This window comes from Paroedura picta, chromosome 9, assembly GCF_049243985.1.
Source record: "Paroedura picta isolate Pp20150507F chromosome 9, Ppicta_v3.0, whole genome shotgun sequence".
Lineage (NCBI taxonomy): Eukaryota > Metazoa > Chordata > Lepidosauria > Squamata > Gekkonidae > Paroedura > Paroedura picta.
In genome coordinates, this window is record NC_135377.1 from 25,684,568 (window position 1) to 25,711,399 (window position 26,832).

Here is a 26,832-nt window from a genome sequence, read left to right on the forward strand (position 1 = left end):
GGGTGTTAGGTAATACAAAATGTTTTAAATAAATAAGAAATACATAAATAAATGTTTCCTACCTTCCCCAACCTAACCCAACAGCTGCCCCCTGACCTCTACAAAGTGCTATCCCTGGAAAATGGTGGCCTCCGGGAACAGGATAGGGGGTGGGGTGGAGAGAAGGCATTAGGAGGAATTGGCAGAAATTGCCCTCCTCCTTAACCAGTAGAAAATGAATCTGGATGCATCCCCAAAATCCCAGGTCATCATTTGTAATTTTTTTAAAGGCCACAAAAAATACATTAAAAATCACACAATCTCTGAAGTGTCCAGAGAAAATAAATGCAATGTTCACATATTCACTTCAACAAAGTTTTAGAACACTTAACTGCCCTATTTGGGTGCAATAAAAAAATCAAACTCTAAGGTGAAACCAGCAGATCAGGAATAAAGCTACATTTTCTTACTGTAATTTTTCCTTTTCCTGCGGGTTTCCCATTTTTCTTTACAAGAGGTCTGGTGAGTGTCCTGCTAGAAACAATCTGTTGAAATACAGAAATACCCAGAATAGATACAGAGAAAAATTGAAGCTATGTTTATTTATCAAGAATGATGACAGGAATATTAGCAAACCCAAAGACAACAAGACATTCATAAACAGTTCCTATCAAAAATCCTAAGATTTTTTTCTTAGTCGATGAAGTAAACGGTTTATTATACCTTTGAGTTAAAAGGAGACAATGTGTAATCTGTGCTTTTGCCTTTGCTATTCCATAAATAACTTGAACTAATAAGAACTTTTTCCTTCTGTATGCATGATCAATATGGTAATTTTAGGTTTGTATTGCTATCTATTTATGATCATGACTGTCATTCACTTACATTTTCAGTCAAACATGAAAAACTGTATCATATGTAGAAAAAGAGGAGAAAATTAAATGCAAAACCAAGAAGCTCAATTAAACTTTAAATATAAAATCCCCCTCTACAATTAGAAATATGCTAAAAATGTACAATGTTACAGTTTTCCACAGAAATACTCTTAACAGATATGCTGTATGTTTTCCTTTCAAAATTACATTTCTAACTGCAAAAGAGACTTTATTCCTCTAAGATCAAAAGACGTGCATGTTTCAAAGGGTGCATTTTAAACTGTACTAATTTATATTAGATAGGATTTCAAATGATACTCATATGGGGAAGAACACATTAATTGTGTCTAACGCAGCTGCTACAACTTTGTAAAGTCTATAGGAAACTGTAATACTATTTATACTTACTTGTCCCAGGGTACATTCAAATTCTCCTAAGAAATCATCATCACTCAGTTCAACAGTTGCATTGTCAATATCATAAACCCCAAATTTGAGTTTCTGGACTAGTTCAAAATAATAATCAATTAGGAACCTCTTGGCAAACTTGGGGTCTAAACAGTTTTTGACTCTTTCCGTTCGATCGACCTGCAAATACAACATAAAGGTTCATCTTCATAGCAATAAAAAGACACAAAGCCACCTCAGAGGGTGGCTTTAAACATTTGAGCAAGACAAAGATTGCCTTTATCCTCCCTCCTCCCTTCCCCAGTTGCAGGAAAATGGGACTAAACCTAATCTGGTGCACAAGCATGTAGAGATAGAGACATGCATTAGGAGCTAAATACTGAAAAATAAACATAAACATTAACAATATTATGGAACACTGTCACAATTATTACTTATTCTTCTTACCATTGTTAAATAACACTGACAATTAAAGAATATGAACAAAAAGAAAGGATATCAAATCCTGGTCCTTGTATAATGGGGAAAGGTACAAAAAAGAGACCTCTGATCCCCTTTCTGGGATTTAAAAAATAACAACCAAACATTCAAACCCCAAAGAGCTTCTTGTGCTGCATGCATGCCTCTGGGACATAATAAATGCAGGCAACCAAAATGGAAATAGGGATCTGGAGGCAAGGGCTGTGAAACAGACAAGGCAAGTTACAAGGCAGAGTTCAGCAGTGATACAAATGGAAGAGGATCTAAAGGGAATTGAAAATAGGGTATGGATGAGGAGGAGAAGGAAGGACTTGGAAGCGAGAAGAAGCATAAAGAAATGTAGCAGGATGGATCAGAAAACTCTTGGGAAGAAAGAAAAAGGGAATACTGTGTTGAAAGGATAATGGGTTGAGAGCACAAGAAGGTCTGGGGCTAGGAAGGAGGAATCAAGAAAGGTATGGTGGAGATCTGAGGCATAAATGATATGAGGCAAGAACAGGACTAGATGGCCTTTTTAAAAAGAAGCATAGGCCTGAACTGCAGAGGTTAACGTTTCCTGAAAAAAGCATCCAGATAAAATTTATTAGCCATTAATTTAAATATCTAGTGCATTCCAGAAGCAATCCCACTATTATTTAAAGCTTTTTAACCACTTTTCCACAGCCTCTCAAAGAAGCTCACAAAAATTAAAAATACATTTACAAAAAAATCATGCAGTACCTCATACCACTGCTGTCCACTTGTGTGCTGAAGTAGCACACACAGTGGGTCTGACTTGGAGCCAACATCTTTATCCAGGAGGTTACTGCAGGAAACAGTTAGTTCCACCTTTGTCACGCACTGTGCTGCCATCTGCTAAGCAGAAAAGAAGAAAGCATAGTTTAATATTGGGGGGAGGGATAAGATCGATCGATCGATCGATCGATCGATCGATCGATCGATCGATCGATCGTTCGTTCGTTCGTTCATTCATTCATTCATTCATTCATTCATTCATTCATTCATTCTTCAATTTATATTAACAACCCCTCTTTGCATCTAGGTTTGGGACAATGTACAACATATATTTCTACAAAAGTGTTACAATCAAACTATAATAATATTAAATAATAGTAAAAATTGTTGGATTCACTTCTACCAACAGAACAGGTTAATGCAAAAGATTTGCAGTTGACTTCCCAGCAATCCCTCACACCCTCCCAAAGTCACCAGTGAAAGTCAGGGATAACAGCATGCTGTGAAGATTGGGCACGGGCACTTCCAGCAAGACAGAGAACTCAAAATCATCAGTCAAGATCTCAGCAGTGCTCTGCCAAAATCAACCCTTTTTATAACACATATATACCATTGGCTTCCTTCTCCTTAGAATCACAGGGTCCTCAATAAAATGATTATCTGAAGGTGCATCACTCTCCTCTAATGATAATTGTGGAAGGATCTGGTTCATGGTTTAGAAGAGCACAGAAGCAAAAGAGGGTGAGCATTCCTAAAAGAGGACTCCCACTGAATTTGGCAGAAGACACCATATAGCATATTTGAAAGCATCACATCTATCATTTGGTGGGAAGATAAAGTGGCAGAACAACTCCATTACCGCAGCTCCTATCCCCTGCTGCCAACCAGAACTGCTCCCTGCCCTCCTCCAAGTGAAAACCTTTCAAATACTGAAAGAGAGCGATCATGTCCCCTCTCAACCTCCTCTTCTCCAAGCTGAACATTCCCAAGTTCCTCAGCCTCAAAATTGTTACTTCTTATGATTTATTGTCATTTGTGCATGGATATAGAAGTTATAATTCCCTACAAATTTTGGTAGATATTTTGTTTGATATAATGATTGGTGATTCTTACGTATTTTTGACATTTTGCTACATATTTTTGAAAAAGCAAACTGTGATTCTGTTGCAGAGTCTCCAGTCGGAAATGAGGGATTTGATACATATTTCAGCCATTTCAAAGAGTATCATTGACAATATTAAATCAGATTTGAGAAGTAGCACAGAGACTGACACTGGGTTTGGTTGTCTCACCCAAGTTATTTAACTTTTATGTTAATTTGTTAGTGTCTGGAACTTTGGAGCCAGGGATCGTTAATATGCAGAGAAGCACAGGTGCAACTCTACTGCAAGAGTGCTCACAGAAAGTTATTTCCATGCACAAAAAGAGCAACCATGTGCTAAAGATAGATTGAGGTCACACAGCTCAAATATTTACCAAATAACCTTACAGTATTAACTCGCTTAACAGGTTGGCCTACCTGCTATTATGTCTATAAAATCTATACCTCATTGTTATGGAAAAGCAAAGGCATAACAGCTATCACTAGTCTGCATCTCTCTAAAGCCTGAAAAGTTTTGTGATAAAGCATACCACACCCAGACATCAAAGTTCTGTTATATTTTAGTGAGGACTGGGACAACCTTCTAATATATTTAGCAAATTACCAATATCCCCTATATTGTACCATATTAAAATTTAGCCCAAGTAAGCACGGGTTTTAAAAGCAATACAGAATATGTTAAAGCCTGGAAACATTTCAAAAGGTACAGTAAAATCATTCATTTTCAAATACGACTTACATATATCTAAGAAAGATGGACTAGTCTCAAAGTTGTGGAGGGGAGGACATCACTCTTTGTACCTCTTCTACACATGCATTTCTATTTTTACACACCCATTTTTATTTATGCAGCATGAGCCTCTTGTGGCATAGAGTGGTAAGGCAGCAGACATGCAATCTGAAGTTCTGCCCAAAAGGCTGGGAGTTCAATCCCAGCAGCTGGCTCAAGGTTGACTCAGCCTTCCATCCTTCCAAGGTCAGTAGTACCCAGCTTGCTGGGGGGTAAACGGTAATGACTGGGGAAGGCACTGGCAAACCACCCCGTATTGAGTCTGCCATGAAAACGCTAGAGGGCGTCACCCCAAGGATCAGACATGATCCGGTCTTTGCATAGGGGATACCTTTACCTTTACCAGATATAAAGAGTGTATAAGTCCAGTATACTTAGAACTAAATCATTCTGAATTCAGGCAATATCTCCAACTCAGTACTTCAGCACTATTTGTACTATTAATCAGATTCAAATTCTGTAACTCAAAAATCCCCGTCCTTGGTTAAACTAAAAACTTTTATAGCCCAGATGGAAACCCTCAAAAATGTGACCTAACAAAAAAAGAAGACTAAAGTGAACACATGGGAAAGGGGAAATCCTATCCCTGCTTTTTCCATTCCTGTTCTCTGAAGAGGAGGGGGGGGGAGTCACATGATGGTGGGAAGTGCTTTCACCTGAAAATACCTTGCCTATTGGAGCGGAAAGTGCAGGTCTGTGCTACCATCAGCAAGCTAATGGGAGGGGGACATTTGACAAGGAAAGTCCATCCTGCGGACCTTATTTCCTAGGCCTCCTCTGGTCCCCATTTCTTCTGTGTTACTTCCCTGAACCTTCTCCCGCCGTGCTGCTGCAGTCATCACCACTTCTTTGCCACTCCCAACTCTTCCTTTCCCACTTCCTGCCTCCATAGGTCCTTTTCCTTGTCCTAACTTTTCTGCCCACTTCTTTCTCTCTCCTCAGACAACCCTTATCTTACAGAGCTCTAATGAGTTTTAACTCCCTAGCAAACACCCACTATAAATTTAAGGATACACACCTGTTTTTCAAACTGTCCTTATTTAGAGCAAAAAAAGGATTTGGAAAATCAATGACTGACAGCACAATGCCCAATCTATAACTCGACATAGGATTCCATGGTGAAATTTCCATTTTCCCTTTCAAACATTCCTCGTCTCCTTGAAAAGTTCAGCATTTTTAGCATTATTAATTTTCACTCAAGTATCAAATATGCAGCTAGTCTTGTGAGAGAATGAAGCTGTTTCTGTCCACAATTTAAAAAATCATACAAAAGTTGTGTCGTCCCCCCCACCAACTTTTGTTTATTCCAATCTCTCAGATGACAAAGGTGTTAAATTACCATAGGGTACAGCAGTTTGTAGTTCTCTGGCAAATCTACTAATCAAGTATTTATAGCATTGTGGCCTAAGGCATATACTTCTACATTCCACAAATGCTGCAAACAGTACACCTTTAAATGCAGTTTATATGTATACAGTAAAGCAGCAAAATAAAGGGAAAGTATATTGTATATATTTCTATTTTCCAATGTATCTATATTCTTAAAACAAACCACAACTTCAAAACCTCCAAGAATTATATATCTTTGCTTTCCTCAGCCCTTTGGTTGGATTTATTGCCAGCTCTTTTCTCTCCTTTGCTGCTCATATTCAGCTTTCCTCAAGTCATATTACTTACTTTGAATCACTGCAAAAAGTGTAATCCTTTCTCCTCACAAATCTCTCTTCTCTGATCTTCTGCTGCGGCTCCTCAACAGCCCCGAGACCCAAGCATTACTTCCCACGTTTTCTAACCAGGTGATGCAACCCTTTCTTAAACTTCCGTGCAGGCTTCCAGACCTCACAGAAACACTTCTTTGTGTTCAAATCCTAGTGCCCATGAGCTCTCAAATCCCACACCCAGCTTCACTACTCTCAGCTGGCCAAACAGGAGTTCTTCCACACAATCCTACCCTTCCTCTCTTGCATCCCTTCCCCCAAAACCCGCACAATGCCACCTTTCTCACTTCAAATCCCTTCTCAAAAATTTCTTACACTACTTTCCCCACCCCTTGCTGAAACTAAGCATAATGTAAGTAAGAGAAGGTTCAAGCTTCCTGATTTATCCCCCACTTCCCCATTCCTCCCCACGCACACACACACCTTTTGTCTCTCTTATGTCAGACCTTAGCTTTGTAAGCTCATCGGGGCAATATAGCTTGTTAATATGGTTTTAAACAATGCCATGCGCATCAATGGCAGTCTGCATGGAACACCACTATGACCACACAATTTTTGGTAAAGTAAAACTGAAATTGACACTGCACAAGGGGAGAAAGGCATATCAAGAAAGCAAGCTTCACACACCTAAGCCTGCAGTCTCACAACATCAGTGCCCAAGGGACAATCCCACTATGAAGCCTTCCTCATTCCCTTCCAGCTTGGGGTTTTCCAATTTGTCACAATTTGACCACTTTAAAAAAAAAATGCATGTCATTTGCAGATGCCACCAAGAAAACTCTCGACACCAAATTAGTTCCAGAGACATCGTGTTCTGCAAAACATACACAGCCCGCTAACTCAGTGCCACGTTATTATTTTTTGTTAGAGACTAAACAACAACAACAGCCAATTGGGGGACCAGCAACTCATTCGTACCCTTATGGATTTCCCCCTGATCCACGTTCCGACTGTGGAAGATTTCTTCTGGGCTCGCCTTCAGGCCTCCCCCCCCCCCCCGAACCTCAGAGACGATCAGCAGACAGCGCGCTGGCCACGCTCATGCAGCACACCCTTCCCATGGCCTCTACTTCCACTATGCACCAGGGCAGTGTGCAAAGCGGCTTACAACACCTCGCAAGACTTGTCGCCGCTGCTAGTAACCCCCCCCCCCCCCCCCAAGAGAGCCTCACCCGACTCCCGGGTCACGGAACCGTCGCCAGCAGAGCAGGTCAGGCCTCCCAGGTGCCTAATTTGGGGTGGCGGCTGCTTCCCACGTCCTCCCCTCCCCACCCGGTTGTGTAACCAAAGCAACCGAAGCGCCAGGATTGCTCAGCGCATGCGCTACTCCCTTTTACCACAACGGGATTTCTGAACAGTAAAACAACAACCTCCCCCCCATATCCTCAAAAAGCCAGCCCTGTTCCAAGCGCGGCTCCCATCACGTGATACCCGCAGCCTCCTCTCCCTCCCCGCGGGCCATATCACCGTTTGCTCCGTGACGTCGAGCCAAGGGTTGCTACGAGACGGGGCTGGGGCGGTCGCGACGAGTGGCGGAACTCAACTGAGGCAGCGTTGGTGCGACTCGAGACGTTGAGGGTGTTACCCCCGCGGCCCCTATGAGGCCGTGTAGAGATCCGAAACGGGCTGTTTTCCATTGGGGAGCGCGCGGCCGGGGACTGTTTCCGGGGGCTGTGGGCGCCACTGGTCTGTCGGAAGGCTGACTGGAAAGGGGGAGGGTTTTGTAACATGGCAGCAGCGCGAGTATCGCACTGGGGCGCCTCTTGGGTGCGGACGCGGCTTCTCTTCCAGGCTCCGAGGGCGAGGCTCGGGCTGTGGCGCCAGGCTCCTTCGGGGCGAGGAGGAAGCGAGGTGCAGTGGTCGTGCCCCCCCCTCCTCCTACTTCTTTTCGGTTCTTCTGATTCGGATCTTTTCCGATTAATGGGAAAGGAATCCCATTCTTCCCTCCCCTCCTGTGATTAGCTCTCCACTGCTGGGCTTGCTTTACTTTCCATCCCCCACACCCCAGATCAGGGGTAATCAAACTGCGGCCCTCCAGATGTCCGTGGACTGCAATTCCCATGAGCCCCTGCCAGCATTTGCTCATGGGAATTGTAGTTGGATTAGTTGGATTCTAGACTTAGAGCAGAATGCCTGTTGAACATGCTGCTTCTCCAAGCTTTCCCCATCCAGTTACCTGGCCAATGGTGGCAAAGGAGACTGGGGAGAGGAAATAGATAGGGCATGCTTTCTGCTCCATTCTTTTATCCTCTTCCCTCTACTTGTTAGCTTTAAGAAAAACATTGTTTTTGTTTTCTGTTCTTCTGCAAACTTAGCCTTTACAAAGATTCTACTTTGTATCCGACCCCATTGTGTTGTTCTTTTGATCCGTGCTCAGGAACCATGTTCAGAATTTGATATATAGATAACTAAACTTGCTGGCCTCCATGCAGACAATGAAAACAGCAAAACCAGACCACCTGCAACCAAGATTGTGGGAAGGGAATCTTCTCTATATTGTAAGGGGATTTAGATATTGGGGGAGGGGGGTTGTACATCAACTAAAAGAAAAAGCCTGATGAGGACTTGAAAATGCTTCAAAAATATAGATTACTAAGTGTCAATTAAAGAAAACAAAGAGATGCAGGAAAAATTCTGTTCAAGTCCCTGAGACCTTAGATCTTGGATGGAAAGGGGTGAGATTTCCAACTCCTCCCCCTTACTGATGAGGCTTCAAGCTTGTTGATTTCTTTAAGTGTATATAGGGTATGTGATTTAAATAAGTAATACATAAATATGATATACAGTTTGGGTTAAGGGAGTGTCGACTGTATTTTTTAATATAGCTTGCCACAAAAACGAGTTCTTTCAAAATCTGGATGTTCTATTTAAACACAGTGGAACTGAATATAACTTCATAGTTTGGATGAGTACAGAGTACAGCACACACAGAGTACAGTACTTTTATTGGCATATACTAAAACTAAAAGTGAATAGATTAAAGTCCACTAGGATACAAACTTAATTATTTGGTTGTAAATTATGTCAAAATTAATGGACTGTTTGCAGTACATTAGGATCCGGCTGTGTTTATATCAGGATACATATATCTTGAATAACTGCAATCTGGTTAATGATAAAGCTGAAAATAAACACAGTTCTTGCATCTCCTAATACTGACCTATTTCACGTGTTGCTCATCAGGGCTGACATACGAGGCAGGGCCTAAACACAGAATGCTGAGATTTGGTAATTAAAATATTTTCTTGAGTTGCTACAGGATCTACCTCCCCAAAATATTTAACGGGTACACAGTTGAATTATAAGTGAAATTTTCAGGATATTATGAGAGAAATTGCTAACACACATGACTCTATTGGATATGTCAAAATATGTAACATGAAATAGAAGTCTGTCATTCATGTATAGTAATATTTTTGTACTCCTGCAGTCAGGCTAAGCTCTGTATGAATGTGCATAGATATGCATCACTTTGTACTGAAGTAGCTGTTTCAGTATGAAGACAAAACATTTACTTAAAGCTTTTACTTAGAAGGGTATTTCCTGGGTGGCCCATTCTTAAACCAATCCTGGAAATCTCAAAATCACCGTATATGTCATGGGTTAAGCTGGTTTCTGTGTTTCAAATTTAGTAGTTCAGACATAATGCCAAAGCATGGTTTGATGCAGTAAGTATGATCCCTGTGGTTATACATCCTTCTTCCTTTGTGGGCTGTGACAGGGAACCAACAAAATGCATCTAAAACAGAAAACTGTGTTTGAGCTTTCACTGCAAACCATGTTTACAAACCATGGTTTGATTCTGATTTATAGGCTTGTTATGGAGGGTATATGCAAACCATGCAAGATTGCTAGTTCTTGTGTAATGGAAAGCGATAGTTTGCACTAAATTAGAAGTTACTAATCTAGTAGAACTGGGCAAAGATAAGAGGGAAGGCATGAGGTCAAGTCTTGTTTACATAGTGCCAAAACATGAAACTGAGCTATCTTAGAGTCACTGGGGTTCTGTCCAACTTGGAGTATATGGCTTTTATGCCAAAAGGCCAGGCTTATCCATATAGGTTTCTTGTTTTTCAAGTGTTGTTCTTTAGAATTTTAGCCTTTTTGTCTTTCAGATCCATGGAAAACCCAGTTGTTTCAGAAAAGGGCTTGCATTCTCAGTACTGTCTTACTTGGGATATGAAACATATGTATTAATCTCCCAGTCTTCTAAGGTTCATGCTGATGACCAAAGTAAGATTTTTTAAATTACAATTGTAATTCTCTCATCTTGTTTAACAGAATTTTGCTGTTAACATTTTCCTATGTTACAATCAATGAAGTAGAATGGAGAAAATTTTAGATTTCTTGATATTAGAATTTGTGTGCCTAATTTTATTACAGTACTGTCTTTTGATTAGCTATGCTATTGACATTTTTCTGCTTTAATTTACTCCAAATAGGTGACATTCTAGATCAAGCAGACTACCTGTATGGGAGTGGAGAAACTGAAAAACTTTGTCATTTGCTAGAGAAGCACAAAAGCAGGTACATTGCTGTTTATCATCCTCTTGCCATCTTGAATTCACTGTGTCCATTGTGTATTCCACTTAATCCATTTTAACACAGTAAAGCTAGGATTACAGTCAGAGATGTTATACTGCTTAGCTAACTGGTCAGATATTCCATGAAGCCAACTGTGATAATATTCTAAATGTCAATATGGAGATATTTGTCAGGAAATGCAGGGAGAAGGGCTGCTTGTGCCATGGCACTGCATAGTCAAAGGTAGAGTAGCAGCATGACAAATCCCCTACTTGCCACCAGTTAAGACTTCAGGTGATTCCAAAGAGGAAGAATTGGCCAGTTGAGTTCCTTAGAGTAGTGTTCATGTCTGTGCCTGTTGACTTAGCAGCCCCCAAACTGAGACAGAAATTTCCCAAACCAGCCAGTTCAGACCCTCTTAGCTGGGAGAAAGAGGGAAGAGTTATCTGGAAAGTGTTAAATGGGTGTCAGCCATCAAGAACTCAGGTAATCATAATCATTTAACCCATCCATTTTGTACATCAGACATGTTTAATGGCTCACAGCTGATGGCTGGAATGAGGCCAAACTGGACAATAGTCCGGTAAACGTTTGGGAAGACACACCAGTTGAGGGGATCCGAACCAGTTTAAGTTTATGCTGAAACTGGTTTGTGCCTGTCCCTCTCAAAATATTGTCAGTTTCCTGTGTGGGATCATGAGGTTTATGAACTCCATCTCCTTATCACAGTGTAAAACAGCTTAAAGGCATTGAGTGATTTGGATCTCGTGGATTTGATTGATTGAAGTTTAACCTGTGCTTTATAGACCAGAAGCCAATGAAACAATCTTCTGCATACCCAGAATTATGCCATGGTTAGTGGAAACAGTGACACAGTTGTAATGCTAAGTGTAATCAGGGAGCCAGCATGATGCAGCACTCTGCTATGTTCTGGGAGATCTATGTTTGAATCCCCACTCTGCCTGGAAGCTTTCTGGTTGACCCTGGACCAGTCACACACTCTCAGGCTAAAGGATTATTGCTGTGAAAATAAAATGGAAGAATGATAGAAGCTGCCTTGGGTCCCCAATTAATCTTTAAATACAAAAATATCATTCAGAAAAGGAAAGAGGAATTTGTGGGATATTCGGCTATTTGTGATCCAGGAACTGATAGCTTGTTTAATGGATTAAAGCATTCTGTTTCTGTTTAGTGAGAATGCAGAGTTGCTGTGGCGCTTGGCACGAGCATCACATGACCTTGCTCAACTCAGTCAGACTTCTCCAGAGAAAAAGAAAGAGTTGACATATGAAGCCCTTGGGTATGCAAAGAAAGCCCTTGAAAAAGACCCATCCTGTTTTGCAGTACACAAGGTGAGCTAGGCAGTATAATCTAAATAGCGCTATAGCTTGCCCTCTCTCTCATATGTAGAAATAGGAGTCCAGTAGCACATTAGAGACCAGCAAGGTTTTCAAGTTTCTTTCATCAGATATCTGGGAGCTTTGGCTCACGAAAGCTAATGTCCTGAAACTCTTCCTGGTCTAAAATCTACCTGTTCTACAGCAGATGGTCACCGCTACTCTGAGTCTGTAAGAGTGTTTCAGAAACACTTAGTAATTATACGGTGTGAAAATGGGCCTTGTTAAGAGTTTTTGAATATCAAAAGGACCCACATCTAATATCAGTAACAGTTTTACTGCAGCTGCTGTCAACTTGTCAATTTCTTTTGAGTTTATTTGGCATGTCCCAGAATAGTTAGTAGTAGTAATATACTAGCACCAGTAAGAAATAGTTGGATCCTCTGTAAGGATCACCAGTGATATTTTACTGTTTCGTGACATGGTTGTGATGTAATTGCAACGTGTAATGTGTCCTAGCATTGAAGGAGCTTTGGATTACTTTCCCCCATGCATCGTTAGATAATTACAGTATTTGCTGGTGTATAAGACTACTTTTCCCCCCTGAAAAACATGCCTCCAAGTGGGGGGGTCATCCTGTACGCCGGGTGCACTTCAGTTGGGATAGACATAGCTGCCCATAGTGGCCCATAGTACTGTAATGTAATGTAACAAACTATATTTTGAGTGGAAATGTTGGGGGGTCGTCTTATACGCCAGCAAATACAGTACTTATTTTGGATTTGAAATAAAGTAATCTCTGAGACATCTGAACCAGCAAACTGATTTATGGTTGCCTTGCAAATTAGAGTCCCCCCTAGAAGAAATTGCAGTTTGAAGTACTTGTTATTTTCGTTGACAATGTTTCAAAGAGACAAGATGCTTGATTGGTTAACCTGAAATTCTAGCATTACAGAAAATGGAGACGTTTTTCTTTCTCCATCAGATCTATCCATTCGTGTTTCTGATACTCATGAATGTTTACATGAGTAACAAACAAATTTTAAAGTTGAGGGAAGACAGACTCTTGAAGTGTCATCATTACTCCTGATTACTATTAGTGATTTTAGCAAACTACATAGGTATTGAACTAAAACTTTTAATGTGCTATTTACAGAATGGGTGAATTTGTACATCTAGTGACTTACCTAAATGGTAGTCATTTCAGATTTATTGTCACCAAATCTAAATTCTAGTATTTCTAAATAATCATTTTAATATTTTTGTTTGTTTAGTGGTATGCCATCTGCATCAGTGATGTAGGAGATTATGAAGGAATGAAGACGAAAATTGCAAATGCTTTTGTTATCAAGGAACACTTCCAGGTATTTAAAAGAACTTTCTGTTTGTGTCTTTTTAGTTTCATGATGTGTCCTGGTCAGAAAAAGTAGTTCCACCAGTGGAAAAACTACTGGGGCAATTTTCGCTGTTTCCCCCTTTGCATTGCAAACTCTCACTTTGCCCTGTCATGTAGTTCCTGGCACCCACTTACACCCCCTCCTGGGCCAGGCATTATTTTAGCTGACTGAAGCAGGAGGGGATAGGGCTGAAAGTTTGCTTATACGTGCACCTCATAATATTTAGTTTTGGTGTAGTGGTTAGGAGTGCGGACTTCTAATCTGGCATGCCGGGTTCGATTCTGCGCTCCCCCACATGCAACCAGCTGGGTGACCTTGGGCTCGCCACGGCACTGATAAAACTGTTCTGACGGAGCAGTGATATCAGCGCTCTCTCAGCCTCACCCACCCCACAGGGTGTCTGTTGCGGGGAGAGGAATGGGAAGGCGACTGTAAGCCGCTTTGAGCCTCCTTTGGGTAGGGAAAAGCGGCATATAAGAACCAACTCTTCTTCTTCTTCTTCTTTTTGTCTTCTCTGGCCATAAGCTAAAGGAATAAAGCCTGGAATTCATGTTTCTATTCCTCCCTCAGACTTTTGCATGTTGAATTGAAGTTGCTGTAAAAGACTTGCCACTTCAGTTTTTCATAACCTTGACACAGTTCCACAGTTCCCATTATCTCCTGTTGTTGATTCATGTTCCAGGAATTTTCTTTTGTTACATTTCCCTATTCTGTTCATAATGATTTACTGAGTTTTTCCCAACTTAGCTCCCTTGGCTGTAGTCATATTGTGTATCTGTGAGCCAGCCTCCCCCCCCCCCCCTATGTTTTTCAATGACAGCTTTAATTCATTCATCAGAGTCGGGGCTTCTGCAAGTCCCAACCTGCAAATGGGGAAAATGAACAACTGCTGATAACATGTTCCTTCTCCATTGTGGCCTCCAGCTTGTGTTTGAGGAAGTCAGAAGGGCTCCTGCTCTCATGACTTTCTGTAAACTGTGCAAAACTGAATTATTCAAGAGGGGTTTCTACAGAGGTTTGCACTGCACTAGATGATTCACAAAGTTAGAAAAATTATTTGCTTAAAAGAGGGTACTGCAATAGAATTTTGCATCATTGAATGCATCATACAGCCCTAATCTCATTGCCTTATTTATTGGCTCATCCCTCAATTGTATTGACATACTCGTATTGACATTATCCATTTTGCTGGATATTCTAAGACTTTTAAAGATTTCTTCAGAAGTGCCTGGACGGATGCAAACTGTTCATGCTTGTTTTAAAGATGCCTGGTTGCTGGGGCTACAACTTAAATGGGTTGAATCAAGTGACTTTTTCCTAGTAAGTGGTTCTGTTTACAGGTCAGGGCTTCTCACTTAGCAGAAGGGAGTCATTAGGTCCAACCCAATGGTTGCTTCCCTCAGCGCTTTAAGGAAAAAGTAGTGCTTTTAGAGGAACTGGGTATTTACCCACCAGCAATTAAAAATGATAATAGCACTTTAAGAGGAGTTAGCTGTTCATGTATTTTATTATTTTTCCTTGACTTATTGAAGTGACCTAAATATTCAAATATGTGATAATACCACTTCACATCTCTTGGTTGTATCATGATTTTATTTTCAGCAAATAAGCCTTCATTACGCTCATGCTGACTGGGTGCCAGCATCACCTCCACCTTGTCAGGAATGTTTTAATGTTCTGAGAATATATTTTGTCACCTGCTCTGCCTGAAACGCTGCTTTTATTGAGTAATGAGTTGTTTGGATTGGAAATAGAATGAAACAGGAATAATGCTTTTAGTTTGTTGAATCATTTGTTTAATTGGTAATCTGCTGCAAAGGTGTAAAGGTTATTGAACATGGAAGCTATTCCCATTCCCTAGAACAACGATTCCTAGCCAGGGATCCTTTGGGTCCATAGGAGTTCTGAAGGAGATATTCAGGAGCAGTGGTCCCCAACCTGCGGGCCGTGACCCGGTGTTGGGCCGCGAATGCCATGGCGCCGGGCCGCGGCTCCCTCTCCCCGCCCCCCCCTCAGTAAAAAACTTCCCAGGCCGCAAGCTTGTGGCCCGGGAAGCTTCTTACTGCGGGAGGGCAAGGAGAGGGAATCAGGGCCGGGCCGCGCATCACGCATGCGCGGCCCGTGCGGGCGCGGGCCAATGCGCGGGCGTGGCCCGATGCGCGGCGTGTGGCTGCGAGCCGATGTGTGGGCGCAGGCCACGGGTGTGGTCCACGCGGGCGCAGCCCGATGACCTGCCGGTCCCCAGCCTCAGAAAGGTTGGGGACCACTGTTCAGGAGCTCTGAAATGGCATGGTATTGGGGGAGGGGTCTAGGCTGTCTTTTCAACTGGTACTCTTCTTTCTGACCTACAAGAAGCAATGCCATCGTAGTAGTAAAGAGGGGGAGGGAACAAAAAGAGGGCTAAGGGTGCAGGTAGTGATGTTGCTTCCAGGGGTGTGGTGGGGCACGGCCAGCTGACGAAACTTCCAGGGTCCTCAAAGTCTGAAAAAAATATTTCAGGGGTCCCCCCATGGTCAAAAGTTTGAGAAAAGCTGCTCTATAGCATAGCACGAACTTCCAGAAATATGGTTTTGCCATGACTGCAAACTGGGGAGAAGAGTTATAGAGGAGAATCAGTTTTAAGCCATCTCTTACTGACCAGCTGTTACTTCTTAACCTTGTCTTGGCAGAAAGCAATTGATTTGAATCCCACAGATGCCACTTCACTTCATCTTATGGGCGTTTGGTAAGAAAGAGTCTTTTTAAACAAAAAACATTTGACATGAATAATATCCTTTTGAGAGAAGGATTTGTAGCTGTATTATGATAGCTACCTAGTAGAGGTGTTTTTTGGTCTGAGCAGGGGCGATGCTAGCCAGCTTTATAAAGCTGGTTTGTGTTTTAAAAGAGGTCAATAATATCAGTCTGTTCAGGGTTTTTTGTGGATTATTTTGTAGGCTGCTTAGACTACAAAATGTTTCTACCCATACTCTTTTCCATATACGTCATAATCCCTGCTAAATGTCCTGAATTGCTCTAATAGATTATGATGGTCATCGTCCTAGGAGAGATGTTATACAAAATTTCCTTCCTGGTCTACCTATTTATTTTAATTCAATTTATAAGCATTCTTTATTATCATATATTTTTCTGTCTGGCTGTTCATCAGGATTATAAAGTACTAGTAATCAAGCCCGCTGCAGCTAAATGCAGCGGGCGCTAGGCACTTACTGTGGGTGGGTGTGTTTCCTCGTCGTCGGTGGCTGGCTTGGTCGGCGGCGGCGGGCTGGTCGGCGGCTTGGTCGGCGGCGTTCTTTCGGCGGCGGCAAGCTGACGCGGCGAGAGGCACGAAGCGCCTTTCCGCGCATCAAGCCGCGAGCAACTGCGAGCCGCGCTGCGCGCGGCTCGCAGTTGCTGGGGCTGGGAATCGGAGGGACTAATCGGCAGGTGCTTCGCGCCTGCCGATTGGTCCCTCCGATTGTCTGTCATGAGGAAGGGTCCAATCCGGACCCTTCCTCATCACGGACAAAGCCCACCTCAAGGCCCCTTAACCATTTATTTAGTCTGTGGCGCCCGCGGCGCCACGGGCGGTTTAAAGATTGCTTGCTTGATATCCCAGGGAACTCACTTTTGTGTGCGTGAGATTGTACCAAAGAAGCTGGACTGAGAGATTACTCCTTGTGTTCCACTTCTTTCTTGTAATGCCTGCTGATAAAACGTAATTTTCATGCAGCTGCTTAAAGCTGTGGGTGGACTGGCAATTGTATAGCCATGGCCACTTTGAAACCGCCTGGGTTCTGTACCATGTATACCTGCGACTTTATTCCATTGTAAGCCAAGCAGCATGTTACATGGGAAGCCTTCTTAGGTCGGTGGGATAAAATAAATATAGGTGATAAGTATTAAAATATTTATTTATTATTATATAATTAATTCATAAAATTTAATAAATGTATTTAATTTATATCAAATCCCTAGTTGATTGAAATGCCCGTCTGAAATAAGTACTTGTTACTAAGCCCCTTTAGTTTCAATCCAGTTGCTGTGATTCTGTTGCTAAACATGCCACCTGGGATTGTGTTATTCAGAGTTCTGCAGTGTGTTGTGATCAAGCTCATTTACATGTCTTATGTGACATTGCTACACTGTAATATTGCATTGTAGATAAGTGTTAAGTTTTTCAATTAGGCAGTGCTTAGTTCTCATTTCTCAGGACACGGAACCAAAATGAACTCCAGCAGTTGCGGGTTTTTTTAACTCCTTTTGTCTATTGGGTGATAAGAGATGAACAACTACCCCCGACTTGAATTCGATGTATCATAGAGCTTTTATTGGATATAAGGAAAGGAGGAAATTTTCATTTGAATAAGTTGGCTAGCAACTTTCTGTGTTTAATTTGAGCATTCGTGCCTTGCCTCACTCCCAAAGCAGTAAAAGTTCTCAAGCACAAGTATAGTAAAAAAAAAAACAAGTATAAAGCACCCAAGGGCTGTTTGTTCTTGATGGCACTGCTGGCAGTCTTGGGGCACAAAGATAAGACAGTCCTCAGTCTATGTCCTCAGATGGTTCTGCCGTTTTGTGGTTCAGTGGTTCTACCACTGGTGCTTTGTTTGCAGTATGGAATAGCAGTTATTGTTAGTCCTGGGCTCATATTTCTTCTCAGCTGTGAAGCTAAGAGACCTTGAGCCAATCTCTGTATCTCAGCTTATATCCTATCTCACAGGACTTTTGTGAGAATAAGGTGGAGAAGCCTAGGAGTGATAGGGCAAAAATGTAGCAAAACTACTAAGTGTGATTTAGTTAGTACTATCTTAGTTGTCTGCCTTGTAGGTGTTTGGTTCATTCCCAGTGCTTCCTCATAATCACTTTTTGAGTTTGTTTATTGGAAGTTCTATCTGGGGAGGAATGGACTAGAACTTTTGATCTCTTTTAGTTGAGGTCCATAAATATGCCTTTGGAAGTTCCAGTATACTTTTCCCAAATATGTAAACAAAATGTAGAGATCTAAGGCATGCTGCACATTTCTTTCGTTTGTTGTAGGTGTTACGTATTTGCTGAAATGCCATGGTACCAGAGCAAAATAGCTGCAGTTTTATTTGCAACCCCACCCAGCTCCACCTATGATGAGGTACTGTGTTGCCGGTATTCCCTCCATAGATTTCTCTTTGTTAGTGTGGTCTTATCAATGTAAGAGGAAGATTTAGCAGTCCATTTAAAGGGAATGATTGTAGTGCAGTAAAATAGATGAAACTTGACCCTTTAAAGAAATGTCAGTGCACTAAAGCTGATTAGCTGTTTAACTAAGCAGCACCAGGACACATCAAGCAAAACAAATTTCCACTGATTTGAATAGCATGTTCTCAATAAATATGCCCTCCTTTAAAACACAGTCTATAAAAATAAGTTTAAGAGTATGAAACGCATCATCTTGTACAGTTTCTTGTTCTGTAGAATATTTAGTCCTTAGTAAAGGGACTTGGATTGCTTAAGCAATGCTTGGCTAACCTTAATGTCATTGTTTTCCAGGCTCTGCGGTATTTCCAGACAGCTGAAGATAGTAAGTTTTTAGGAAACTTGATGCATTTTAAATTTAAACCCCAAACACTACAAAGAGTCTCTTTTACATCCCTGGCTAGCATCAGAAATAGGGAGAGACTCAAAGGGGCAGGCAACATCTTCATATGACCGTCCTCTGGGAGTTTAATAAGGTTGTAAGTGTCTTTCAGGACACTCTCCAATTTTGTAAATTGCCCTGCCATGAAAAGTCTTAGTAGATCATGAATTGAAAAGTGACACTGTTTCTCATATCCCAAAAATCAAAACCCATGGACTTGTTCTGTGATTAAAATCTTGGGTCAGCACCATTCCTGTTTCATATTCTCCTTTAAGTACTGTGGCTCATATCTGGAACTTACTTCAAAACAATGTATGTTTGTATAGAAACATCTTTAATCATGGCCTTTTCAACTGTAGAGAGCCTGTTAAAAATAAGCCCTATTTATTAAGAAGCAGTAAGTAATATTTCACCCAATAGGGTGGGCAGACACTAGAAAAATGCATACATGTGTTTGCTGTGCAAAGCAATACCACTGTGTTAGGAAATAATGTTGTAGTAATTATGGGGTTTTTTAATGCCTGCTGGTGAGGTAAAGTAGAAATTGTATTGTTTCTAGCCTCAATTGTTCCTAGGGAAATGGAACAACCCAGCAGCTCTCAAATTTTAGCAGTCTGAGGAAACCTATAACAATAATAATTTTTTGCTAAAACCCTCAAGCCTCCTTCATTGGCACATGTCATACATCAGCCAGCCCCTTTATTCCTTAAGTTTTTGGTTTCCTCATGACCTCCTACAACTTATCCTGGAAGGTAGCTGATTCTGTTGGGACACTATAAAATCAGAGTCCAGTAGCACCTTTAAGACCAACAAAGATTTATTCAGGGCATGAGCTTTCGAGTGCAAGCACTCTTCCTCAGACTCTGAACTACCATCATGACCGTGGGAATATAAAGCAAAAGTTAATTCTGTCAAATTAGTAAACTGTGTCACAACATCCAAATACAGCCATAGGATAATTCTTTGCCAAAACAGCCAATCAGTGCCCTCGAATTCAGTTGTACTTCACAAAAACATAGGAGAAATAAAACTGTCTATGTCAATGATCAAGGGCTCCCACCCCACCATTTGCTGCTAGCCCCATCCATCTCCATGAAACATCCCTGCAAGTGAAATGCTGCGCTGGTAATGATCTCATCCTGAGACCAGGGAGTTAAACTCAAAATTCCATTACATTTCACTAACTTCACCTTACAGTCACACTGTCCCAAATAAAATAAATTGTGAGGAATGTGGATACACGAGTTAAACAAGGTTCGCATGCTTAGTGAGATAAAAAACAAAACAAAATTATCTCCTTATTGAGGCCAGGGTATGTCATAGTTTTGAGTGTTGTAAGAGCTTGCATCTCTGCAAGCTCCCTTTCTAGCCTGTTCTTGAAGTTCCCTTGCAATAAAACAGCTACTTTCAGGTCCCTTATTGAATGCCCTGGAAGGCTGAAGCGCTCCCCTACAGGTTTCTCAGTTCTGTGGTTTTTGATGTCAGACTTGTGTCCATTAATCCTTTGGCGGAGGGTTTGACCTGTTTGCCCATGTAGAGAACAAAGGGACATTGTTGGCATTTGATGGCATATACAATGTTGGATGATGAGCAAGTGTATCTTTGATGGTGTAGATGATGTTGTTAGGTCCAGTAATTGTGGCATTGGAGTGTGTGGCAGCAAAGTTGGCATCTGGGTTTGTTGCAAGCTCTAGTACCAGTGCCTATTAGATGCTGCATTGTTTTGGGTTGTTTGAGATGGGGGGGGCTGTCTGTGTGAAAGGTTTACCCCCCCCCCAGTGTTTTGTTGGTCTTAAAGGTGCTACTGGACTCTGATTTTGTCCAGTAGGTGAGCTTGTACACAGCAGTGCTTCCCAACCAGATTCTGCACAATTGCACCATTTGGGGGGTTTCTTGAAGCCTGAGGTAGTTTCAGGGGTCTCTCAAAAGTAACAAAAAAAGTTGAGAAACCCATCTAGAAGCTGCCATAGTCCAAATGAAGAAAGACCCTTGGTTTCTTGTAGAAATACACCCGAAGCAGACAAAACCAATAGGCAAAAGGTTGTGTGTCTTGAGATTTATTAAATGCTAAATAATTTTGCATCCAGAAGGGGGTCCCAGGTATTCAATCCCGCTTTCTATTACTTCTTCAGTGGCTGCAATTGTAGTCTTAATATAACATCATATAACATCATCAGTATTACAAATACAGGATATCACATAGCCAATAGCTCTTGAAAATCATAGTCTGACGAAGAGTGCTTGCACTCGAAAGCTCACGCCCTGAATAAATCTTTGTTGGTCTTAAAGGTGCTACTGGACTCTGATTTTATTGTGCTACTTCAGACCAACACAGCCATCCATTTGAATCTGCTTCATAAATAGCAGTCTAACTGTTGGAAAACACTATAACAAGGTAACAGTTTTTTTCTTTCATTACCACTTCTGTGTAGTTGAGCCAAACTTCTACAGTAAAAATTTGCTGTTCTTGGGAAAGTCCTACATGAAGTTAAACAACAAAAAGATGGCCCTTTTGTGGTTAACCAAAGCCAAGGAACGTGTAGCCCATACAGAGGAAGATAAGCAGGTAAATAGTCCATTGGCTATCACTGCAGTCCAATGTAACATTTCTCTGTTGTTGTTTTTCAGGCTTTTTTTAAAGCAATCTTTAAAATGTGCTGGGGGGAATGAACTCTGGCCTTTCTTATTACTGTACAAGTGCAATAACTTGAGTGTTTCGAAATGGATGCATTTATAATGCAAGCCCATCAATGTATCTAATTCTCAACCTGGCCTCAGCTGCAGATACTTAAGTCTGTGAATAGGGGCCAAGTAGAGAAAAGGAAGATATTCACATAAACTTCGGGGATACCCTGCCAAATTGGCAAACAAATCTAAAAACTTACCCAAAATGTTGAACTGCTACTATCAGCCCCACTTCCTCCACAGCCTCAATGGCAGACTCAATACGGGGTGGTTTGCCAGTGCCTTCCCCAGTCATTACCGTTTACCCCCCAGCAAGCTGGGTACTCATTTTACCGACCTCGGAAGGATGGAAGGCTGAGTCAACCTTGAGCCAGCTGCTGGGACTGAACTCCCAGCCTCATGGGCAGAGCTTCAGACTGCATGTCTGCTGCCTTACCACCCTGTGCCACAAGAGGCTCTTAGTTAGTGTTACTAGGCCAAAATTACCCAGTCAGCTTCCATGGCCGAGTGGGGACTGGAATAGCATCTTCCAGGTGCTATTCTGAAATGCTAACTATACACTAGCATGCTAATAATCTGTTGAAATGCTAAACATGCATTAACGATATATTATTCTCCATCTTTGGAAATTTTTAAACAGAGGCTAGACAGCCATCTGACGGAGAGGCTGATTCTGTGAAGGCTCAAGGGGGTGGCATGTTACAGTGGATGAGTGATAGGGTCGTGAGTGTCCTGCATAGTGCAGGGGGTTGGACTAGATGTCCCATGAGGTCCCTTCCAACATTATTCTATTAGTTCGCCCTTAAATTGTATATTTAGCCCACTTCAATCATGAAATAGTTTGATTGCCAGTGACTGCTAATCTGATCTGCCAAAGTACTTTTAATGAAAATCCTTCAGGTCCTACAATATGCTCATTTCCTGCCTTCATGCTTTGTCTTTATGGCCCTTCTCATACCTTCTTCCTCTTAGGTATTTCTCCTGTATGAATGAACTGAAACTGCTATTGATTTAATCATCTATTGTGGGGAGAGGAAGCCTGAATTAGTAACCTTGAAAAGCAATAAATCAACAAGTGATAACAGGAATACACCCAAAGATCACTCATTCCAATCATAGCTGTGTATCCCTATTCCTTCAAGAGCTCAGGATGCAATCGATAGCATTTGGTCCATTTACAGCAGCCTTTTGTGCTAGGAGGTTAGGCTAAGAGGCAGTGACTGGCCCAAGGTCACCCAAGGCCTGTCATAACCCACTTGAACCCAGATGTCCCAGGTCCAGGTGGTTCCTGTATACATCCTCTTGTGGTTGCACGTAGGAATAAAGATGACAGATACATTTGTATTTGGTGACACATTTATCCTTTTTCTTTCTTTCCTCTTCAGGTCCAAAAAGAAGCTCAGGAATTGTTAAATTCTTTGTGACAAGATTGCTAATTGAAATGTAAGGATCACTTTGAGGCACTGCTTTTGATCTTATTACTGAGCAACCTTTGGAAGAGGTGTCCTCTGATGAAACTGCAGTTGAAGGGCCACAGTGACAGTGAAAATGTCTGGGTTGGATGGCTGAATACCCTACCTACAGGGTGGTGGGTGTTGTGTATTGCCTATCCCAGTAGGCCTCAGAGCAGTCAGAGTAGGAGGCAGTCATTGCTTCTCTCCTCAAACAGGAAGCCCTGGTCCCTTTCCTCAAGTTCCAAGGCTTAGCCAGCAGTAAAATATTATACAGTGACAGGGTAGGACAGCCATTGTTCTTCACAAAAGAAGAAAACAGATGACTAAGGCTGCTCAGTCAGAAAGGGAAAAATGCAGAAAATCTTGCCTCTGAGGAAGGAAAGTGGGAAAAATCATCATAGCAGGTAACTTGCGTTATTAGAACAAGGAATAATAATTTTTTTAAAAAATTATTTATATTTTTATAAGAGTATAAAGACAGAAAACCATCTAAGCAATCTAAACAATTCCCTCTCGCCCCCCTAATGTCTCTTCTTCTGCTCCTTGGCGAGATAGTTCAAATTAAAAGACCACTTTTTACTTGAACAGAAGGAATAATAAGGTGTTTCTAGAGCTCTAGGTCTGGTACTGCAGATTGTTTGTGTAGGCCCTGCACTCCTGCAAGCTTGCTAGCAGGAAGATTGAGAATAAATATGGTCTTAAGAGTTGTGAGCAGAAGAATATTTAAAAGAACCGACTCTGAGATTTTTTCTCTTTGGCTAGTGCATCTGTTGAAATAGTACAGGAAAAAGTCACAGAGGCAGAAAAGGTTGTGAAAACAAAAACTGAATGCCAAATAGTAGGAAACAGCAATGTAATAAAAGCTTCAATGAACAGAGCTGGGTGTACTTCAGATAAAGCAATAACTGTTTCTAAAGTAGATTTCCTTTGTTTTCATATTAAGATGAACCAGAAGAGCCTTGATGTACTGAAAATGCAAATTAAGTACTTACAAAGAGGAGCAATGCAACACTTTCCACCGTTCAACTGAGCACAGCGGCCACTCTTGTTCAAACAGATAGGGAATCTTTGTTAATGCAGGGACCATATACAGAAGTCTTGGCCAATTGTAAGGAGCCACTTCCCTTAGGAAAGATGCACACAAGTCAAGCCAGCATGTTGTTTGACTATCCTACATTGTGACTGAAGAGAAACCCATTCACGTAACATCTTGGACCCGAAATATAGACACAGAAATTAGAAACTACCTTGTATCTGTAAAGATTGCTGCCTGCTTATCTTGTGGGGAACATACTTCTTTTAACAGAAATCCCCTCTTCTACACCTTAGTAGAATTTCTTGGGGGAAATGTTTTAGTCAAAGAAATACTCTAGACAGGAATTACTGTTTGATATTTCCTTTGACCTTGAGGATATGCCTGCTTCATCTTGCGTATGTTTCAGAAACTTTGTACCAAATTCGTGATTTCTGTAAACTATTAATTGAGCTGGGCATGTCTGTCACTATTGCAGAAATATTTTGACACAATAATATATAACTGCAAATAAGCTGAAGGCTCTGATCTTTGTTCTGAGGCCTGTTCAGACGATCCAGATGAGTTAACCATAGTTAACTTCTACTTCCTTGCCTTCACTCGGATTTAAGTAAAACTTGTACTGTATTTGAGTAAAAATGTAGTGTTCTTCTTGAACCACAAAGGGTAAACAGAGTCTGTATACTCAGTTTTAAAGTAACTAAAGTCTCAAATAATTGCTGCTTATAGACCAACGGATGTAAGAAAATTAATCATATGCCACACATTCTCAAGCAGCATAAGCAGAATCGGACACCGTGCTTCTACAAGGGGCTTTCCCACATAAAATTTCTGACTCAGAATTTAATATGAATTTGATTGTTTTGAGACTTCTGTCAGGAAAAAAAATGCTACAATATCAGATTAATTTAGCAAAACTACAAAGATTGAGTCCTCACCAAGTACTGTTCTGAATTTTCAATATAATTATTTCACACATTGTTGAGTGTGCATATAAATGTCATTACTTCCATTCCATGGCTATTTGGTTGTTTGCAATATGTTTTTGTCCACATTTTCAGATCTGAATCAGAACAAGGCCCCAGTTGTGGATCCTTAAATCCTGGGGCCATGTACAGACAAGTGCTTCTCTTTGAACTTTGGCACCCTCCCCCCACAATTTTTCCCAAAAAATATAAAGTTAAATTAAGGGGAAGGCTTAAATCCCCCATAACAAAAGAATTACCCCAGCAGGGGCAAGGCATTTGTTTAGCGTCTCATTCACTCTGGCTGGATGTAAGTATAGCTGGACTGGTGGTAGTGCAGCGGAAGGCAATAGTGCTACAGGTAAGCAGGTAAGTGGATGAGGATGCGGAAGGAGTGGGGCGGGGGAGGATATAATTCCCTCTGTGGGTCGCTTAGGCTTCCTCCATGTGCATGTGTAATCTACCAAAAGCAGTTCACACATCCCACATGTTGCACAGTAGCTGGAATATGACACCTATAAAATTGACACCGGCTTGGGAATGCAAGAGGCTAGATTGTATCTTCCAAAAGACCTCAAGAAAGGATTCTTTGACCCAAAGGGGGTAGGCAGATTTGATAAAATTATTCGGCACAGAGGAAAAGGGGTCCAGTTTGACTGATTCCATCCTTGGATAACTTCAGGCTGGAGCTCCCACAAAGGCTGGCTGCACAAATACTCCAAGGAAGTTGAAAGATTTTAGAACACTAATTTCTAAGTTAAAGAGCCTGCCTTAGAAAAAGATAAAATAGGACATGTACAGGCTTAAAGGGCATATGATTATGTTGACATATTTCTTTGGTATTCCTTTATTCGGTTCTCAGGAACTAAAGTAGACAAGTTGCTGGGGTTGGTAAAGGTAACCACTTGCCCGCTTGATTCCTATCTGATTTGGTTACTCAAAATGAATGACCAGCAGATAGGAGGCCCCCTCGAAGAGATAGTCAACCTTTCCCTGTCCACAGGGTAATTTCCAAGGGTGCTGAAGGAGGGTGTGCTCCATCCCTTACTGGAAAAGCCATCACAGGATCCAGCCAGCTACCACACGGTCTCATGTTGCATTTCTGGGAAAGGTAGTTGAAAGGGCCATGGCTTCCGGCTTATGTGGCTTTTGGCTTACATGGATGAAACTTCAGCGCTCAATTCATACCAGTCGGGGTTCCGTCCTGGCCACAGGATGTTGGTTGCCTTGGTGGATCTCCTGTGCCAACTGAATTGGGGCGTGTTGGTGCTTGATCTGTCAGCCGCATTTGATGTGGTGAACTATGAGTTTCTGGCCCACCGCCTTGCCGGAGCTGGGATAGTGGAGACAGCCTTGTGATGGCTGTGTTCCTTTTTCTGGGACCGGACACACAGGGTGGTTGTGGGGGAGTTTCTGTCGTGCCCCTATGGGCTCCTCTGTGGGTTACCACAGGGCACAGTATCTCCTCCATGTTATTTAACATCTTCATGCTCCTCCTTGGACAGCTGGCCTGGAGCTGTGGGCTGGTTTGCCATCAATATGCAGATGACACCCAGCTCTATCCTCATAGATGGCCGCCCAGAGCAAGAGCTATGCTATACAACCTTTAGCGTATACCTTGTTAAATGACTATGGGAGGTATGAGGAACCTGGCCATCTTGGTACCTTGGGAGTTATACGGGTTAGGGGGTTTTATGCAATTTAGATTTTAATGTAACCCACCTTGAGTCTTTAGAGGAAAGTTGGCTATAATATTA

General features: G+C 41.7%; 2 protein-coding genes across 7 annotated transcripts in view; one reads left to right on the plus strand and one right to left on the minus strand.

Moving 5' to 3' along the window:
- CPNE3 (copine 3) overlaps positions 1–7,710 on the minus strand; it is a 25,627-nt gene extending 17,917 nt beyond the window's left edge. The window contains exons 1-4 of one of the 6 annotated variants that reach the window (XM_077351987.1): positions 7,555–7,710; positions 2,463–2,594; positions 1,263–1,442; positions 450–524 (exon numbers count right to left, since the gene is read on the minus strand). In XM_077351987.1, the coding sequence (XP_077208102.1) occupies positions 450–524; positions 1,263–1,442; positions 2,463–2,594 (387 nt within the window). In that variant the 5' untranslated portion in view covers positions 7,555–7,710. Of the gene's footprint in view, positions 1–449; positions 525–1,262; positions 1,443–2,462; positions 2,598–6,046; positions 6,474–7,005; positions 7,209–7,259; positions 7,513–7,554 lie in introns of those variants that run through there. The other 5 variants (XM_077351985.1, XM_077351983.1, XM_077351989.1 and 2 more) reach the window with 5 other exon arrangements.
- Positions 7,605–25,127, plus strand: RMDN1 (regulator of microtubule dynamics 1). The gene is made up of 11 exons (XM_077351990.1): positions 7,605–7,938; positions 10,203–10,320; positions 10,530–10,614; positions 11,804–11,963; positions 13,223–13,312; positions 16,015–16,070; positions 18,365–18,452; positions 18,851–18,881; positions 21,371–21,504; positions 23,009–23,066; positions 24,021–25,127. Exons 1-10 carry the CDS (start codon positions 7,816–7,818, stop codon positions 23,045–23,047), a joined length of 924 nt encoding a protein of 307 aa, XP_077208105.1. The 5' UTR covers positions 7,605–7,815; the 3' UTR covers positions 23,048–23,066; positions 24,021–25,127.
- Positions 25,128–26,832: the final 1,705 nt, after the last annotated feature.